Genomic DNA, 19,586 nt, shown 5'->3' with positions numbered 1-19,586 from the left:
GTCCTTCCCTCTCGGCCTGCAGGCTTGTTTTGTCCCAGAGGCAGAGCCCAACGCGTTTGATACTACGCTCTTGGGACATTTAGGCGCAGACTTAGTGGAAAATAAACGTGATAACCAAGAAGCAAAGTATGGTGTATTCTTAGCCCCAGACTGAAGCCCTTCCCTTCAGTCCAGTAGTGAGATTGGTTTTGAGAAGTCCAAAACTATGGCTTTATTTTGAGAGTTCTAAATTCAGCCACGTAAACACTTCTGAGTCTGAGCCCGAGGGTTTGGCGTGGAGTCTCGGCTGCTATTTTAAATATGCCAGAAGCCTTCCTGGAAATCACTTGCTGCTGGTTTTCCTCTGATTAGGCTGTGAGCTTGGGATCTCAGAGGGCTCAGATTCGAGAGCTAGAGCACTGGGGTGGAAGGTGTTTACTAGAAGGTTCTCTCCCCCTGGGTCCTATTCCTCAGGCCAGGCAGGGTCCAGGCAAGTGCTCCCCTTTCTGGGGGGGCCCAGGCTGTGGGGTGCTCTGCTGCCCTGGGGGAAAGTCCAGTGTCTGGGCGGCTGGGTGTTGCTGCTGCTCATCCAGGGAGGGGACGGGTGGGCCTTCTCAAAGGCTGCGCTGGCCCGTGACAGACTCCTAGGCAGGGATTTCCACCCATTTTCACTGTAGGAAACAAAAGTAAACTGAACACATCTTGAGAATCTGTTTATGACCTCAGGTTAAAGGTCATCATTAGAGATGTGTGAGCATCCTGTTGAGGCATCAAGGAGTCTGTGGCCGGCTTTGGTTCACCTCTCTGTCCTCCCTCCCCACCACAGAGCAACACTGGGTCTGAAATGGCCAGATCACCATGGTCAGTTGTGGGCAGGTGCTACATGGTAGATGCCCAGGGAAGACTCAGGAACAGTTACCTGTTGCTTTGGGTTCCCCTGTGCAAAGGTCCCTTCCTTCCCCTTCTCTGGGTGGCCTCCATGGGGCCCTTCCCCGCCGCCCCTCATTCACCCATGGGGATGAAGCACTCACCAAGCTTGGGGACAGTGGCTGATGACCTCCAGGAGGCTTGAGGCAAGGTGAGGATGCAAAAATAAATTTCCTCATACAAACAAGCCTGCAGCGTATCGGGAAACTTCTCAAAGATTTGAACGCCATCCTGATAGCTAGTTGCAAGATAAACCAAATTACCCAAAACCATAAAGCTTTGTTCAGAGGATATAAATCAGTTAAACAGAACGAGTTCAGACACCAAATGTGCATATTGGGTTTGATTTTGCATATCTATCCAAGGGGCTTCGTATTCTAAGCCAAAAACTGAGGGGGCCTCCTTGGCAGGCTGCATGGGAAGCAGCCCGTGCATGGCCAGTGACCATCGTGGGTAGGTGTAGACACCCCAGGTAGGTTCCCCTCACCCCCAGCCCTGCACCTCTAACCTCTCCCCGTATCAGAGCTTGGTGTCCGCCTCTCCTCTGCTCCATCATCTGGACACCTGGCCTTGTCTTGCATCTGGTCTCTCAGTGCACCCCACCCCTTGGTTCTGGGAGAGCTGATCTCCTCCTACCCCTTCCCCTCCCCTCCCCTGCCCCCCACTCTCTCCCGCTCCACTCCTCTCCCCTCTGCTTTCCTCCTTCCATACTTCCACCCCCTGGGTCCACAGGAGCAGCCCGCCCTCTACAGCCAGGTCTCGCACATCAACCAGAATGTGTGGCTTACGTCATCATCCCGCCTTAGAGCCACCAACTGACTTCCACTGTCACCGTGACAAAACCTAAACTCCAGCAACGTAATGTCCAGCCACGCTTCCTCCTGTTCCCCTCCGCTCCCCTCCTCACCACCCTCCTCCCTGTGCCAGCCTGCAGATGCCCAGCACCTTGGAGAAGCCTTTCCGCCTAGCCCTCCCCTGGCCAACCTCTCCCGAGTAGCCTTTACCAAGGTCTCTTGTGTTCCTGCCTAGCATCCTCATGGTCTGTCTTTACAGATCTCTTTGTGGGCTTGTTGGTCATCTAGTCTAGACTGATGCTCCCCGAGGGTGGCATCAGGTTGGAGCTGGTCTTGGGTATCTCACTAATTCTTGTAATGGGGCCTGGCTGCAGGATCCCGGGTGAATGAATGAGTCAGTAAGTGGGTAGTACGTGCCGCAGGTGGCTCCCTCAGGAAGTCGGCAGGGTGCTGTGAACCGGGGAGGCGCAGTTACCTGTGTCAGACTCAGCTCCTCCCCTTGTGGTGTGAGAACCACCCCGGTGGGAGCTATGTGTGTATTCTGCAGCATTTCCCACCGGGTGTAGCCCTTGTGCGAGGTCAGCTCCTACAGCATTTCCCACCGGGTGTAGCCCTTGTGCGAGGTCAGCTCCTCCGGAGGCAAGCTCTGGAAGGGGAGCGGCATGCAGGACATTGCCTGAGGCCTGCTCTCGGGAGGAGGGTGGCGGGTGCAGCCACCAGAGGGGTTCAGGCACCTTGAGGAGGTAGGCAGAGTGGGACTCTCGAACTGGGACCATTCTCAGAGTTGTCCTGTGTTAGGTAAGGGCGCTGGGCCTTTATACCCATGACCAATCTGTGTGCCCTTCAGGGGTCATGTCCTTGGGCTACACCACTCTCTTCACTCCTGGGCAGTCACTGGAGGGGTTTCAGCTTGGAGTGGTCAGCCACCAGCATTCCACAGCCAGGCGCTGAGCGCAGGAGGGAAGGACAGGGCTGCGCCCATGTGGTCATGTGAGATATTGCTGAAAACTCCTTGAAAGCTCATTAGAAGTAGTACTTGCTGTCCTGCCGAGCTGATGATCAATTTTAGTTAGCTTTTTTTTTTTTTAAGAATTTTATTTATTTGAGAGTGAGCAAGAGAGGGAACATGAACGGGGGGGTAGGGGCAGAGGGAGAAGCAGAGTCCCCGCTGAGCAGGAAGCCTGACGGTGGGGCTCGACCCCAGGACCCTGAGATCATGACCTGAGCTGAATGCAGACACTTAAGCGACTGAGCCACCCAGGCGCCCCTTAATTAGCTTTTCTACTCACACCTAGAAAATCATCTGTTTACCAGAAATATTCTTCGTTCCTCTACAGTAAGAGCAGGTCCTGTGAGTTGCTCCCTAGCAGGTGGTAATTAATGGCTTTTCCATTTGGAAAACATGAGAGTTTGGATGTCTACTAATTTTGCAAAAACATTTCATGAACATTTCATAAAAGATAAAAGAGATCAGATCGTTGTCTGATACTGGGCTATAGGTAACTGTCCATTGAGCTTTAGGGTTAGTAGTGTAAAGAATAAGGAATACAAAGATTAGGAAGTCCGTTTCTTTGCACCTGCTTGGTTTCTTGGTTTGATTAGATAGCAGACACACATCAGACTTAGGGTACATTACTAGGAGTGAGTCGGCACCAGGAATTGTGGGGACTCAGGTTCCTTCTTCCCAATTCAGCCTGGTTTCACCTGCATGGTGTTAATGGATGCCCAGCAGAGCCTCCTGATGCAGTGTTTCCTGAAGTAGCAGTGAACTGTGCCAGGTGGACAGAGAGCGTTGATGGTGGGTGGGGGAGGGCGAAGCAGCGCTCTGAGGGTTGGGGAATAGATATATTAAAAGAGCTCATGTCTATTATTTTATTATTAAATGGACCTTGTAACTTCATAACCAGGTAAGAATCTCTGACATTCATAGTCTGAGGACTAAGAATCACAGAAACAACAGGGACCTTCTCGTTGTGTTTCCTTCTTAATTATGCTTTGTGATGCCTGGACACCGAGGCTGACCTTTAAAGCCTCCACGGTTTGCCTCCTTGATCACGACGAGGATGAGGCATCTGACACTGTAGTTCTTAGACGCATACAAAGGAGCTACTCTAGAGAAAGTATTACTGCCTTTTCTTATTACAGAAATAATACGTGCCCTCGGCAGAGAATTAAAATAAGTGTGTGAACTCATTGAGAGAGATAAAGACAACCCCCCCCCCGACATCCTGCCCCTCAGAGAAGCCCCCGCTGTAAGATCAGTTGGGTATGACTCCAGACAGCCTTGTTTGCAGTTGTTTGTATGCCGTCAAGCTCGTTAAGGACCTGGTGTACTTCCGTGGGCTCAGGTGACGTGTTCTGCAACCCAGTTTTTATGCTCAGTGTGTTATACTTAATCTATCGTGGAACTTTTCCATGCACAGCCGGGTTTGGTCCAGGGCGTAGTAGTTACTGGGGGCCTCCGTGCCATCAGAGCAGTGACCGGTGAGCTGAGCAGGGCACCGGGTCGGGTGCACTGGGGGCACCGTGCTGGGGGACAGAGCTAAGAGATGGGCCGTGAGTCGAGCAGATAGCATAGGACCATGTGAGAACCAAACCCAGGGAACAAAGCAGATGAGCAGGATAGCCACTGTCCTTCCCAGGGGGCTTCCTGAGGAGACTCGTAGACGCCACGTGGCATTGTCAGGCCGAGATGCCGCTGCTGCCCGTGACCATCGCCAGCCCCTCCCTGTGGACCTCATGCTCCTGTCGCTTTCTGCTGAGAACAGGAGGGTTGAGAAGGAGCATGCCCGGGGCCGAGGACTGGCAGTGCGGTGGTGGGCACTCCCCTGATGGTGGGTAGGAGGTTGGCACGCTTAATTTGTTTTCCAGTTTGTGGTTCTGGCCCACAGCCCATAATGACCCTGAACATCAGTGGCAGAGGGGGACCCAGGAGTCCCACGGGGTCGAGGAGTGCCCAGTGGGCATTAAGCATGACGAGGGAGGTGACCCTCCAGCTTCTGTGCTCTGCGGCTGCCAGCGTAGTCCTGGATGAGAGGCCGGGACCGAGCCTGCGGAGAGGAGAGATGGACTCGTGTTTGTGGGCCGCCCGGCCCAGCCCACCCGCTGCCGGGACCCTGATGCCACTGGCCGGGGCAGTACCTGCATCCTGTAACGCAGCCACAGAATGGGCTGTGGCACCGTGACCTCACTGCCCATTCCGTGTACGTGGGCTGCAGATGGCTTCTGCGTGGGGGGAGGAATCATTCAAGCTAACCCTCGAGATGAGCCCTGTCCCCACCCTACAAGGAGATAACCCCCCCTTTTTTTTTCAGTTTGTTTTGACTTGGTTTTATCGACATTAAGTCGAGGGTTATTTTAGCTGAAGGCCATGATGAGGCCACGTGAAAGATGGGGTCTCTGAAGCCTCCCTGGGGGTTCGCGTGGGCCCATGTCGGTGAGAGGAGTTGGGGACTGGCCCCAAGAGCTCACGGCTATACGTCTGCGTGGAAGGCTGTTCCTGGAAGAGAAGACGCCAGGATGTGACAGCCAGAAGGGCCCCCGATGACGGGACTGAAGCCAAGGAACCGAAATGACTTGCTGAAATTGCCCTGCTGTTGGGTGCAGAGTGTCCCCCCCAGCTCAGCTGTCCGTGTGTCAGGGAGGCCATCCCCACGGAGCTCCTGCAGAAGTGATAGATACTTGAAGTGGCATGTATTTTTTTTTCCCTGAAAGTTTTGTGACCCCTTTGAATTCCCACTGGTTAAATGGGATCCCCAAACACTTGGTTGGGGACTCCTCGCATCCCCAGAGGGAGTGATGTTTCTCTGCAGGCGATGGTGACAGACAGAGCGGCCTCTTGGTGCCTTTCTCCCTGCACTGGGGCACGGGGAACCCCGGCCCCCCGCTATGCTGCCGCCAGTCCCCTGGCCGGTGAGGTCTGATGGCTTGTCCTCTATCATCCTCTGGATTCATTGTCCTCCATCATCAAGCCATCCCTTATCATAAATATCATTTGCACCATGAATTTAAAAATGTTACTGTGTACAATTCTTTATAGAATTCAGACTGCGTGGCGGCTTATCCCCAGCCCAGGCCTGACAGATTCTGCATACGAATTGTGAATCTTGGGGCCTATTCTCCTGTTTTCTTCAGCATTTGATTTAACCAGGAGAAGCTTTGCTTATTTCAGCTCTGTCTTAACTTCCACCAACACATGGTTGTTGCTGACCTCCAGCACCTAAGCTGCACAGTGGAAATTCTCTTTTAATACTTGGGTCCACGCAAACTTCCGTAAGGCAAACAGCTGTAAACTATCTCAGAACGGCTGTGAATTTAACCTACCGATTCTGGTTTCTCTCGTAATTTCTGACTCCTACTACCTTTTCATAAAATGTCCTTATTTCAACATCTTCCCTTTCAAGGACCCTGCAGTTTCATTTTAGGTGTTAAGATGTTTTAAAGAATCCTTAAAAGGTCTGTTCACAGTTTTAAGTCTTTTTTTTTTTTTAAGATTTTATTTATTTATTTGACAGAGAGAGACATAGTGAGAGCAGGAACAAGCAGGGGGAGTGGGAGAGGGAGAAGCAGGCTTCCCGCGGAGCAGGGAGCCCGATGCGGGGCTTGATCCCAGGGCCCTGGGATCATGACCTGAAACAAAGGCAGACGCTTAATGACTGAGCCACCCAGGTGCCCGACACAGTTTTAAGTCTTGTAAAATCTGAGATCCTGACTGGTCTGAGAGACAAGGTTCTGCTGCTTCTTAGAAGTGCCAGGAGACCGTGTGTCCTTGGCCATGCCGGCTGGCGTGTTTGCGGTGGCCTGGGTGTCTCTAGGGTCACTGTGTCAGGGACGCTTCATGCCGCAACCCTGTGCAGTGGGGATCGTTACTCTTTCTGAACTATCAAGTCACACCAGCCATACACCTAAAGTTGTTAACCTTTACACATTACAGAAGCTGTTCCGTGAAGCCCACCCAGGCACCAGTCCTCCTGAAGTCCAGTTTGCAGCCTCCTCTGTGCTGAGACCCTGGGGCGGCAGGGCCCTGGCCGTAGAGAGGAGTTGGAGGGAGGCCTGTCCCTGCGGCTGGTCTGGGGGCTTTGCGGTGGGTGTTGGCAGCCTGGGACCCCTGTGGGCATCCGGCTTGTGCGGGAGCAAAAGGAGGAAAGAGGTCTGGTTAGGCAGTGTGTCCCAGAGAGCCCCACACTCAGACTGGAGCTCTCCTTGCCCCATAGTTTTACTCCCTGGGATGGGGACAGGCTGAGTCCAGCTGGTTGGGGGCCTAGGGCGAGGGAGACCGCCTGTAGACTTGGGTAGTGTCTTTGGTTTGGGGTTGTCTAGGTGTAGAAAGCCTGAAATAGAAGATAAGGTTTTGGGTGGCAGCAGCTGGTTTAGCTGGGGAGATTGGGGCTGGCTTTCCATAACATTTCGGCTTGCCACCCTGATAGATACTTGAAGTTGGATGTGTATTTTTTTTTTTCCTGAAAGTTTTGTGACCCCTTTGAATTCCCACTGGTTAAATGGGATCCCCAAACCCATGGTTGAGTCTTTCCCTCTCTCTAAAACCTCTGGAGCATTTCATGGCCAGAGTTTACTCTTTACAGCTGTGAAATATGCTCTGAAAGGTGAACAGCCACGTCCAGATTGCATTCTGCTGCCATAAGGGTTAGCATAATTCAAAACCCAACTCTGGAAGCAGTTGCTGCTTTCTGGATGGTGCCTTGACCACCTGGAGGGAATGCCCTTCTTTCTCCACAGACGGGGCAGTGGACAAGGCCTCGTGAGGACTGCTTGTCCTGCAAGCATCTCGCTCCCAGCGGTGGTGTCTAAACTTGCCCCCACGCCCCGTCGGGGTTTGGGAGTTAAAACCGGACGTAAGACCCTGGTGAAGTAAGCAAACACAGGGGGTGATGTTTTTCCAGAAGAGGCAAGAGAGCAGCCGCAAGTATTTTGGGGGCCTGCGCCCAGGCGGTTCTTCTGGGAACCCCAGTGTTGAGACAAGGCTTGAGGACAGACCTGTTCTGTGTATGTGGCAATCTCATGTTCTGTGTCTCAGGTTAACAAGACCTCAGGGCCCAAAGCTGCCGCAGAAAGATATCTGTTCTGGTTCATAAATAAGCTGTCAGAAGCAGCATCAGCAGGGAAATGCGTGTCCTTCTGAAGGAAACACAGGTCTTCAAAGGCCCAGACCTGCACCAGAGAGCCCTTCCCAGCTGGTTCTTCTCTTTCCTTGAGGCTCTAGGTGGGCATCTCTTCTTACTTGAAGAAGGAAAGGAGACTTCTTCCTCTCCTTTCTCATCCACAGATCTTCACACCCTCTCCTTTTCTTACCCTCAGACACCAGTCTTCCGAGCTGGTGTTTACACTCTGGCCAGGGCAGTGGTGTTCTCAGGTTTTGGGAACAAGGTACACTGTCAAGCACTCAGGAACACTGTTGAGGACAGTGTAGGGAAGGGAGTCATCATTCTCTGGAGTTAAAACCTTGCAAATTCCCCAGAGTTCATCTGGGCAGGCAGCATTTTGCCTTGGGGGGGGGGGCTCCTTAGGGGAGAGAAGAAAGGGTCCAACTCACCGCGAATAGCACCGCGAAGGGTTCTGGGTCACATGGGGGCTCATCAGGGGGAGATGCTGGGGGTTGCATTGCTGGTGTGTGTCTGGTGGTGGGATTAGGGCATCTTGGTGGCCCTGCTTGTCACCCCGCATTGGGAGGGGCTTATGAATGGGGACTGTGGGGGATGGGGTGGAACTGTTTTGTGTGTGGATCTTTGAGACCACTGAAAAGCAACCTGAACTTCCAGGGAACCCTGACGTGAATCTGGTATCCCAATGATTTATGCTTTATTCCATTTATTAAAGAGATCCAAAGATTTCCAAATGAGAAATGAAATCATGCTATGGCAGATGGTGCCAGTGAGCTTCTCTTAAGTCCTCCCTTTTCGAGTCATCAACGTATTAACCAGTTTTCAGTGTGGCTCTTTCCTGCTGCGTTGAAATGGATTTCTTTATTTTATTAAGGACGTGCATTTCCCTTCTCGGCACAGAAATGAGGCCACAGTGGGAACCAGGGTCCTCACCAGTGCTCCTGTTCCGTGTGGATGTGCTTGCTTTTTTCCCATTGTTTCAGTTTATGTTTTGGGATTATGCATGCTTTAAAGTAAAAATAAATGCTCCTTCACTTTTCTCTTGCTAAAAAGAATAGTTTTTATTTTTTTAATAAAATCTTTGTGAAATATAAGGTTTTTTAAATAAGCATCTCAGTCCCTGAGATAATGCATTGTTTTAAAATTTTCACCTGCAATTTCAGATTCCTTTTTTTTTTTTTTACCCTTGTGTATAATTTCACGAGTTTTGCTTGGAACCCATATTTGTGGTCACTGGAGCCAAATGGGATCGCAGAGGGGAGAAGAGACCATAAAGTCATTCTAATTGTGGCTGCATGCTGTGCTTCTGGTTGGTAATTTGGAGGAAGAAATCAGAGTCCATAGCTCTGCTGGGGATTGAGCCCACCAGCCAAAGGATGGCGAGTTTAATGTAGTGAGAGATGAGGGAGTGAGATGCCGCTGCCTAATGAGATCGCTGATGAGCCTCTAGCTGAAGGGTCTGAGCCCCAAGGAAGGGCTCAGGGCCAGAGAGGAATTGGGAGCCCCAGTGGAAGCTGGTCTGGCCTCCTGGGTCCTTGGGTAGCCAGATTCTCATGGGCTGGGGAGGTGGGGATCCAGGAGGTGGGGCTTTGTTGCGGTTCAAGTCCCTTGGAAGAGCTCTTCTTGCTCTCTTCCTTTGACTGGAGGTATTTTCAGGATTTTAGAATTCTGCAGCATTCCTGATCTATGTTAGTAATCATACCATGTGGCTGTGATTTTTGCCTTTGCATTCTCATGTGCTGTAGGTTGAACCATTAGGAAATTGCCATTTTTCAACCACCTTTGACCTACAAAACAGCGGTTATACCTGGTTCAACATAATATAAGTTGGGCTGGGATTTTTTTTTTTAAGAAATTTTATTTATTTATTTGACAGAGAGATACATAGCGAGAGAGGGAACACAAGCAGGGGGAGCGGGAGAGGGAGAAGCAGGCTCCCCGCCAAGCAGGTAGCCCGATGCGGGGCGTGGGGCTCGATCCCATGACCCTGGGATCATGACCTGAGCCGAAGGCAGATGCTTAACGACTGAGCCACTCAGGCACCCCAAGTTGGGCTGGGATTGAAACCAACCAACGGTACCATTTAGCTGGTTTTACTCACTTGAGACTTAGGGGTTGCTCTGCGGTGTGAGCTGTGGGGTGATTGCCTGGCTGGTGCTTCTTTTGTAACCGGCTCGTGCCACTTCAGGCTCCCTGTGGCTCACTGTCACAGGTAGCGTGTGTCCACCCCAGAAATGGGGCGTCTGAAGCCGTGTCCTTTATCACACCCCCAGAAGCCGCCGGGGGGCCTCTGCTGTGGGTATAGTCAGGCACAGGCTCCATCAGGGCTTCAGGTCCTTGTGGACCCCATGGGAGGGAACTACTTCCATTTTACCGGTGAGGACACTGAGGGTCAGACTCAAAGTCACCCAAGGTCGAGGCCACCGCCAACCAGGACTCCTGGCTCCGAGGCTCTGGCACAGAGTTCCCTCTGCCGCGGGGCCCTGCACATCAGGACGGCAGGCCAGGTGGGGGAAGCGGGGCCCCCATCCCCCAGAGTTGGAATTCTGCTGAGCAAATTCTGAAAAGCTGGAGAACTAGATCTAGCAACTGGGTGTAAAGAGCTCCTGTGGGGAGCTTGTTGGAAGTGCAGATTCTGAAGTGCTTTCTAAACGGACGTGTATTTGTGCCACGCAATGTTACGTTACCTTCAGGTAACGCCTGGACAAACAAACGCCTGGATGGCTGTGCACCTTGCTCGGCGCTTCCAGGATCGGTGTGGCCCCACTCTCTCCCCAGACAGCGTTATTACAGTGCCGTTGACTCTGTTCCCTCAGCTGTACTTTTCATCCCCGTGACGTGTGTACTTTATTCCTGGAAGTCTGTACGGCTTCACCCCTTCACCTCTCCCACCCTCCCCCCACTGCCATCCCCTCTGCCGTCCACCAGTCTCTTCTATTTATGATTCTTGTTTCTGTTTTTTGTTTTTGATTTATTTTTTAGAGTCCACATATAAGTGAAATGATAACGGTATTCGTCTTTCTGACTTACTTGATTTAGCATAATACTTTCCAGGTCCATCCATGTTGTTGCAAATGGCAATATCTCATTCTTTTCTATGGTTATTAATATTCCATTGTGTATACACCACATCTTCTTTATCCATTCACCTGTCTGCGGACACTTGGGTTGCGTCCCTGTCTTGGCCCTTGTAAATAATGCCACAGTAACCATGGGGATGCATGCGTTCTTTTGAATTAGTGTTTTCATTTTCTTTGCGGAAATAATCCAGTAGTGGAATTACTGGATCATACGGTATTTTTATTTTTAATTTTTCGAGGAACCTTCATAGTGTTTTCCAGAGTGGCTGCATCAGTTTGCATTCCTACGAGCGGTGCACAAAGGTTTCCCTTTCTCCACATCCTCGCCAACTTGTATTTCTTGATCCTGAAGTTCTTGTTAGGATGAGTCTGGGCTGAGGGGTCTGAGGCAAAGTGGGGTGGGGAGTAGACTTTGAGGAACTCAGAAAGTAAAGAGGGAGGGATTTAAAATCTGCCACTGTGGATGTGACCTCTGCACCCTAAGGCCCGGAGCCCTGAGAACCTAGCCACCGACTGCTGTGGTGTTTACGGAGCCCGGGGCTTGGTGCGCGCTCTGGAGATCGCCTTCAGTGTTATGTGTTCAATCACAAAACACGAATGCAACCCTCTCTTTTGTCTTCCCTGTGTGCTTCATTCAGTACGTACGTACAGGGTGGTTATTACTCGTTAAATAGACAGTGCTAAAGTCACATGTACTCTGGGCAGTTTCTTTCTTTTTTTTTTTTTTTTTTAATTACTGAAATCATTTGTCTCCAAACCAAATTAGTTGTGATGGAAAAATTGCATTGTTTGCCTGCATGGCAAAGAAATTTAATTGCATTGTGTAAAGAAGACATGTGCTTGTACTCATAATTTCTGTGCTCCTGAGAAGTCATTCCCACTGGTGTTCGGGGCAGGAGGATATCTGTGTCAGTGGGAGGGGTGGGGGTGGGGCAGGAGGACCAGGAGAAAATAAAATACATCTCTTTTTAACTTTAACCTCCCCCACCAGATATGCTAATAAGATTATCCTTACTTATTTTAATTGAGATTTACTGTTCTGCCAGTAGATTCCCATGTTTATTCTTACAGAGTGCTCATTTTTAGCATGAAGGAAGTCACTCTCCAGCTTGATGCTTTTTTGATGTCAAAGTGTAACTGCTTGGTGTAGGTGCGGCAGAAACGGGACATAACGAGGTCCTTTCACTGGTCGATCTTACCCCAGCGTTCCTGGTAACAACCAGGAACCAAGAGGTTAATGGGGTCTGTGGCCATCTTCACTCATGCCCTGCATTTATATTAACTCGGAGGTGTTGGAGGAAAATGCTGTAAAGGACAAGGTGTAATTTTCAGCTAGTTTGCAAAATTCTGTCAGTTTCAAGACTTGAATTTCTGCCTTTGATACGTCAAGTCAAGAGTGTGGAAGAGTCGGTGCTGGAACGGTACAGAATACAACAGCAGAAAGGCAGAAACGGGTTTTCTGACGTCTAATAAGGAATTCCTGTGCTTCTGTGTGTTTGCTGGGCCTGTCTTCACGTGCGATCCTACCACTAGGAGGTAGATGATCGGTGTGCCCCCACCTACCCGTCTCTGCCCCATCATGCCTCTGCTTCTGCTCTTTGGCGCCCGGGGGGGTTGGGGGGAGGTTGGTTCCAAAGAGGAACATTTCTGACCTTTCAGGCTGGAGCATATATTTTGTAGGTCATATAATGAGGGCCTTATTTCCTGGTTACATTTGTGGTTTGCATATGAATATTTTTGAGGGCAAACCTAGAGCCAAGTTCCTCAATTAGTGTTAGTAGCAAGCGAAGAATGAAGGGAATTAGGAGTCAGGATGAATTTCAAGACAATCCGGGCAAGGGAAACAGTACTGTTCTTCTTGGAGTAAAAATAAAATTAAACAAATTGATAGCTTTGTTTTTGGTTTTTGCTTTTTTCTTATTTCTTCCTGTGCTTCCTGACCCCGATGCTCTTAGGTCCGTTTTCCTACCTGTCAGCATCAGTGGGTATTTGCATTCCTTGGGGTCCAGAGTCTTGCCTCAGTGTGTGACTGGAGGTGGCCCTGGAAGGGAAGGTTCTGGAAAGACAGCCTCCCTGCCCCTTTGCTTTCCTCTAGTGCTTTTCTTAGAAAAGCAGCTTGTACTCCGGGGAGAGGAGCTTTTCTCTGAAATTGAGTTTTCTGTAGCTGTGTCTCCTTTAAAAGATTTGGGATGCTGAAGCGCTGAAGATGCTTTCCTGAGACCCGCCGAGGGCTCCGAGGGTTCCAGTCTGCGTGCGTCCTCTGGAGACGGTCCGTCCTGTCTGTTTCAGAGCCGAGTGGGATGCGTGCCATCATGCTGTAATACAGGGGTGCAGTCAGGGACATCAAAGCAGGCTGGTAGGGGGCCAGGAGAGCGGGACAGCTCAGAATGGGAGGCTCCTTTCTCTGCCGTGTGGATGGAGGCTCTTATTTACATTTCCACGTTGTCTGAGCTGGACTTGGACTCAGCCTGCAGATCAGCAGACCGGCAGGCCAGCCCTGCACCTCAGCAGGAGGAAGCCAGATTGACACAGGTCCAGGGGCACCTCTGGCCTCTGCGCGCGTCCCTTAAAGGAGGGGGGCCTCCCTGGAGGGGGGGGAGGCAGGGGGCTTTCTCCTCGGTGTTTGTGTAATCCCCACATTCCTCTGCACCGACAGCAGAGCAGGTTCAGAGCTGGGAAGTCCGGAGTCCCACTCACCCGTCAGAAGGACGAGTAGGAGTTCAGGGGGTGCTGAGTCGAGCTGACCAGAGCACCACGGGCACCGGGCCCCCCGACCCCCATGAGGGCGCGACCAGATCGCAGGCACCCGGGCAGCGCCGGGACCGGCAGTCTCTGTGCTCCAGCCTTGAAGCTACTGTCCACGGACGTGCGACGTGTGTGGACGTGCTGACCGTTCAGTGGCCCCTTTACTCAGGAGTGCGGGAGACCAAACGGGAGTAAAACACGGTAGTATCCATATGCCCATGTCTCAAGCCGCCTCCCCCAACTTGGGATAACAGTCTGGACACAGACCCACTTACTTTTTATTTCATTGCCTGTTTAAAGAAGACTGTTAAAACTGATGACAGTTGATTTTAAAAAATACAGGTTAGGGGCGCCTGGGTGGCTCAGTCGGTTAAGCGGCTGCCTTCGGTTCAGGTCATGATCCCAGGGTCCTGGGATCGAGCCCCAGGTCGGGCTTCCTGCCCAGCGGGGAGCCTGCTTCTCCCTCTCCCTCTGCCTGCTACTCCCCCTGCTTGTGCTCACTCGCTCGCTCTCTGACAAGTAAATAAATAAAATCTTAAAAAAAAAATACAGGTAGGCCAAAACCCAAAAAACCTGCTAAAGACACCCCTAATTGACCACCCAGGTATTTTGAATTTTCCTTGTGGGTGCTAATTCCCTGCGCCTCGGGGACTGCACCTGCGGAGTGTGGTTGCGGGAACTCTCCACGAGGCATCGGGCTCGCCATGTGTACACCTGTGCATACAGAGAATGTTCACATCCTCTGGGTGGTTGGATTTCTATTTCCCGATGCAGGGTGAAGTTCGGAAGGAACCCTGCTGGCATCCACGTTTCGTTATTTAGAACTTTCTTGAGCACTAAAACTGTGGACCCATAGCACTTTGTGGGGATTTGCTGTGTTTTCCTTCAACTTCACATATTGTGGTTATCGATTCAGAATAATGAGGGCCGAGAATTTCTGTTTAATTGATACATTGTTTCCCCCGGCGTTCAGTAATTTTGGTTTTCTGCCTCTTCATGTAACTACGCCCTGCGTCCTCAGGGCCCCACCCCTGTGAATCTGCTTTAACCTCCCCGATAGGGCTGCATCTTCTAACTGCCTTCAGAGTTCTGTCCCAGAGAAGCTGATAGTTTGGGTTTTTCACTCCTGATGAAAGTTCCTTATTACTTCATGGTCCCTCATCTTGGAGTTCTTGGGAGATTTTCTTCCTAATATCATGATTTAAATTTAAGTAGTGTAATTGGAACTGGTGCCTTGTTAGTGGTAAGAAGTGATTACATGTCTTCTTTTTCTCAGCTGTGTTGGGATTACCCATGGCACCACGCGGCCGGGGCCTTGCTGCCCCACAGGGACCACAGCCGAGGGAGCCTCAGTGTTGCTCACAGGCTAAGAGCAGTCAGTCAGTGGTGACCACTGTTTGAGTTTAAAACCCAATTCCGTAGTATTTAAGCCAGTGCATGAGAATGCGTTTTCTTTTCTTTTTTTTTTTAAAGATTTATTTATTGGGGGGGGGGCAGAGGGGCAAAGAGAGAGGGAGAGAGAAAATCTCAAGCAGACTCCACGCTGAGCTGGGAACCCGATGTGGGGCTCAGTCCCAGAACCCTGAGATCATGACCTGAGCTGAAAACCAAGAGTTAGACGCTTAACTGACTGAGCCACCCAGGCACCATGAGAAGGCTTTTTTTTTTTTTTTTAATTTTTAAAAGAATTTTTTGTTTATTTTGAAAGAGAGAGCACAAGCAGGGGTAGGGTCAGAGGGAGAGGGAGAAGCAGACTCCCTGCTGAGCAGGGAGCCTGATATGGGGGCTTGATCCAGGACCCCAGGTTCATGACCTGAGCATTTTCTTAATAATATTCTATCTAAGGGGGGGAATTGAGTGGGGCACAGAATGGTCTCTTCTGAAAGTGAGACACATCTTGTGACTTTTGGTGCTAGCTGGTTTGAGAACACATATCCACATGTGCACACACGTGCACAGACACACACATTCCCAGTTGTGTGCCCCCAAAGTACGTTCATCCTTCCAGTGGAGCTGCCCTGGGAACATAAAAGGAAATAGGGCAGCTGGCCTGGCCTTGGGCTGCTCGCCCTGAGATGGACCGGCTCCCCCAGGTAGAGGTGGCAGCCTCCAGTCCTCAGAAAGTTCTCAACAGAGGAGAAGGATCTAGGCGCGTGCTGGGATGTCCATCTCTGCAAATCTGTGGTTATTTTTCATTGATCCTTGTCTTAAGCAGCATTATGTTCTGACCAGTGATGCAAATTTTTAAAATAAATGTTTCTTTTTATGGAAGATGATTTTTTTTTGATCAGTGAAGCATTTATTTCATGTATTTATTCATTTAATCTCATTGCCACAAACACAAACATGCCATTGGAGTGAGGATGTATTTGCAAGTAAAGAGGTGCCACACGTGTGTTCCAGTGTTTATATATAGCCCTGTATCTTTGTTTAATGGGCCCTGCTTAATTTCTAAAGAATATTTAATATTAGTTGTGAGAAACAATTGTCGGTGGTGGGTGTTTAAGAATCAGCAGTGCGGGGCGCCTGGGTGGCTCAGTTGGTTAAGCGACTGCCTTTGGCTCAGGTCATGATCCTGGAGTCCCGGGATCGAGTCCCGCATTGGGCTCCCTGCTCGGCGGGAAGCCTGCTTCTCCCTTTGACCCTCCTCCTTCTCATGCTCTCTGTCTCTCATTCTCTCTGTCTCAAATAAATAAATAAAATCTTTAAAAAAAAAAAAAAAAAAAGAATCAGCAGTGCGTTCATGAATTGAGCTCATTTTAATTCTTTACTCTGTTTTATTGTTATGGTTCATATTAAAAACTATATTATGTGATTTTTTTACATCTCAGATGGAATAAAGTTTAGAAGGTTCCAAGAGGTAACAAGGGAAGGAGAGTCGTCACCTCATTGCCCTTGTCCCTAAGCCACCTGGTTCCCAAGCCTTAAGTCAGGAACTCGACTGGAAACCCGCTCAGCCTGGAGAGGCCCATATGTGTATTTTGTCCCTGCAGGGCCCCCTACACACACGTGCCCCACTGACCAGAGCCTGGGGACATTGTGTTTATGTGTGTTGAGGCTTCAGGTGATTTTTCGGCTGCTTAGTATTCCGTCACGTGGATCTGTCTAAATCTAGCAAACCTGCGTTGGGTTGGTTACGCACACAGCCACAGGGTGACTTCTGGGACATTCTGGAGTGTCCAGTTCATGGTGGGAGCGTCATGGTCACTGGCTTTCCTGGATCACTGGGGTCACCCTGCAGATCCTATAAGGCCACATTCCCATTTTTTTCAAGAGAGCCGTTGGTGACAGAAAATAAGTGTTTTGCAACTTAACTAGCAGTGCTGTTCACTCAGAAGGATGTTCGTTACCGTTTGCCCCATGCCTACCGAGGGTCAGGCTCTGTGCTGATAGTGTCCTTGTTTATCTGTTTGCAGGAGATGTCTTATCTGTGGCACACCAGGGGCTGCTTGGCTCACCGAAGAGTGGATGCACCCTGATAGCCCCCAGTGTGCTTGCTTCAGTGGGGGGTAGAGAAGCTGCTCTTGGTCTTTGCCTTCACGAGTGTCTTTCTTCCTGAGTTCCTGCTGACACACCTCTGCCCACCCACTCTGCCTGTTGGCCAGCCACTCGGCCCCCCAGAGCCCAGTGTGTCTGACATTCAACACCAGTCCCTTTTCTAGCTAAGGTTTCGAGGTGACCAGATGTGTCTGTATCAGCTGTGGGTCTACCCCAGCCGCTAACGGCCTCCTGTCTTCTCCCAACCCCCTGACCCGTCCTTTGCTGAGCACCAGAATCCTCCGTGATGGGCTGTCCCACCTCCTGCGCACCTCTGCAGGGCCCCGGAGTCTGGTTTGTTCACTGGCCGCCTACCTCATTTTTGTGTCTCCGTGGATCGTGTTCTCCTTGCTTCCTTCAGACACGTTTCTTGTCCTTCTGTGCGATAGCCCCAGGGGGACTGCACGGTTATGCCCTTTGCTTCCATTCCTGCACCCATGGTATTAGAATATCATGTATGTATTTGAAAATGATGGGTGTTCCTTGACTTTTAGGTATTTTGTGAATCACTTTACTTCTTCTTGGACGTAACGTGGAGTGATGAAATTTCTGAATTTGTGGAAAATGGAAAGGGAATCCCATTTGGAATGAAAGGGGTTTGCCCTTGGCCGGTTGTGGTGGGAACAGGCTGCCACCTTTTTGTGAGCTCAACTCCGTCTGTTCATAAGTGCACAGTATGGGTGGTGTTGTGGGGTCTCCCTGATAAGGGGTGAGTGGGAGGTGTGGGGAGTCAGGCCGTTGGGTCATCTGTATTGGGTGGGCCCACCTGACCCGCACACATGAGGTGAGGGGCAGAGACGACCAGCCAGGGCGGGGGTGTGGGGCACCACGAGCTTGCTGGCCGGCGGGGACTGGGCTCTGCAGAGGGCCTCACAGTGGCTGGGCATCCCCTCCTCCCTCCCCCGGCCTTTTTGACAGGTCTTACAGTTCTGACTGCATCTTCAATGTAGCATATGTTTGTGAGCATCAGAACTCCACAAAATCTCCTAAACCATAAATGGCTGTTGTATTGTGAACATTTGGATTTTCAAAATTCAGTCATTCTCTCCATGACTTTGTTGGTGGGATTTCAGATGAGACTGTCTTTATGACAAACTGAAAGACCAGAAGTTGACTGATGGCTACGGGGGTCAGTTCCCAGGAAGCCGGGGGCCTCCTTGATCTTCCCGCCTGCGAGTGTGTGCGATTACAAGGGTCTTAACTCACCCCCTGGACAGTGTGGGCCCGTGGGGTTCAGATGGGGACATTTGAGGTGGACAAGAGCTAAGTTCCGGAGGCCCCTTGGGGTTGTTGGAGGGTACATCCTAGTTTAGGAGACAGACACAGACTTGGGATAGGAATGGGATGGGAGGAGCGTGAGTCTTCATGAGGTGGGTCTTCACCATCCTTGGTGTTTCTCTCGTTTGGGAAGTGTCACACTGGGGGCATTTTGACTGCACTGAAGTGGATTGTGGCATCTAATCTTGCTTTATGTCCTGTTTTACAGATGCCTTTGTGAATAGCCAGGAATGGACGTTAAGTCGATCTGTCCCAGAGCTCAAAGTGGTGAGTGGTTCTTCTGGCCTCCGTGGTTGTGGTTCCTCACCTGCAGGAAGTGGGCCTCTGTAAGGGGCGGGAGGTGGCCTGCGAGCACGCCCAGGCCTGCATCCGATGGGGCCTGGCTGTCTCTGGGGCCCCGACGTGGGGCATACTTCTGGGTGTATCCCTGGGAAGGACCAAGTGTAGCTGACAGTTTGAGACCGGAGCCCTGAGTGTGCCTGGGGCAATCACGTCAGCCAGCCTGCCAGAGTGGCCCTGTGCATGCCGGGCAGGGTCCATCCGCCATTGTCTCTCTCGTGTCCGTGCGTGTGTGTGAGAGAGAGACCGAGTCACACACACATGCACAGATGTGGCTTGCTTTATCCTTTGCCAGGATGTCATGAAGGTTTCTGTGATGAGCTGTCAAGCTTTGGAATTCATCATTTAAAAAACGTGACTGGTGACTTACCGTGGTACAAAGTAATAACAGAAAAGAAGATTTTGTTTTAATTAAAAAGTCTAAATATTCTTCCAGTGAGATTATTTAAAGCTTCAAATTGCCTTATATAAAAAACGACTTGGGTCTATTGCAATCACACCCTTGAGCACCTCTCCACTGCAAGTTCCCTGCCTTAGGGTGGAAGGAAGGGACCAGTATGACTTTTAAATAATCATGTTCTTTGTCATGATGTAAGTGGCATTTGGGAGAAGCGTGTGTGTATTTACATGCATATGTATGTATACATATACATATGCATGTGTATATTTGCGCGATGTGTGTACTTATATGTATATGTGTACATCTGTGTATGTGTGTTTGGTGTGTATATATGTGTACATGTATATATTTATATGCAAAAATGTATATTTGTGTGAGATGTGTATGT

At 50.4% G+C, this 19,586-nt stretch overlaps 1 protein-coding gene across 9 annotated transcripts in view; it reads left to right on the top strand.

Annotated features, from left to right (window-relative positions):
• The window catches only part of AGAP1 (ArfGAP with GTPase domain, ankyrin repeat and PH domain 1), a 524,731-nt gene that overhangs the window by 160,586 nt on the left and 344,559 nt on the right, over nucleotides 1-19,586 (top strand). For all 9 annotated transcript variants that reach the window (XM_035006807.1, XM_035006806.1, XM_035006805.1 and 6 more), the window contains exon 2: nucleotides 18,668-18,726. In XM_035006807.1, the coding sequence (XP_034862698.1) occupies nucleotides 18,668-18,726 (59 nt within the window). The remainder of the gene's footprint in view (nucleotides 1-18,667; nucleotides 18,727-19,586) is intronic.

This window comes from Mirounga leonina, unplaced genomic scaffold (genome assembly GCF_011800145.1).
Source record: "Mirounga leonina isolate KUSES-001 unplaced genomic scaffold, KU_Mleo_1.0 Mir_151, whole genome shotgun sequence".
Classification (NCBI taxonomy): domain Eukaryota; kingdom Metazoa; phylum Chordata; class Mammalia; order Carnivora; family Phocidae; genus Mirounga; species Mirounga leonina.
Note: the sequence above shows the minus strand (reverse complement) of the source record. Positions and strands in the feature narration are given on the sequence as shown.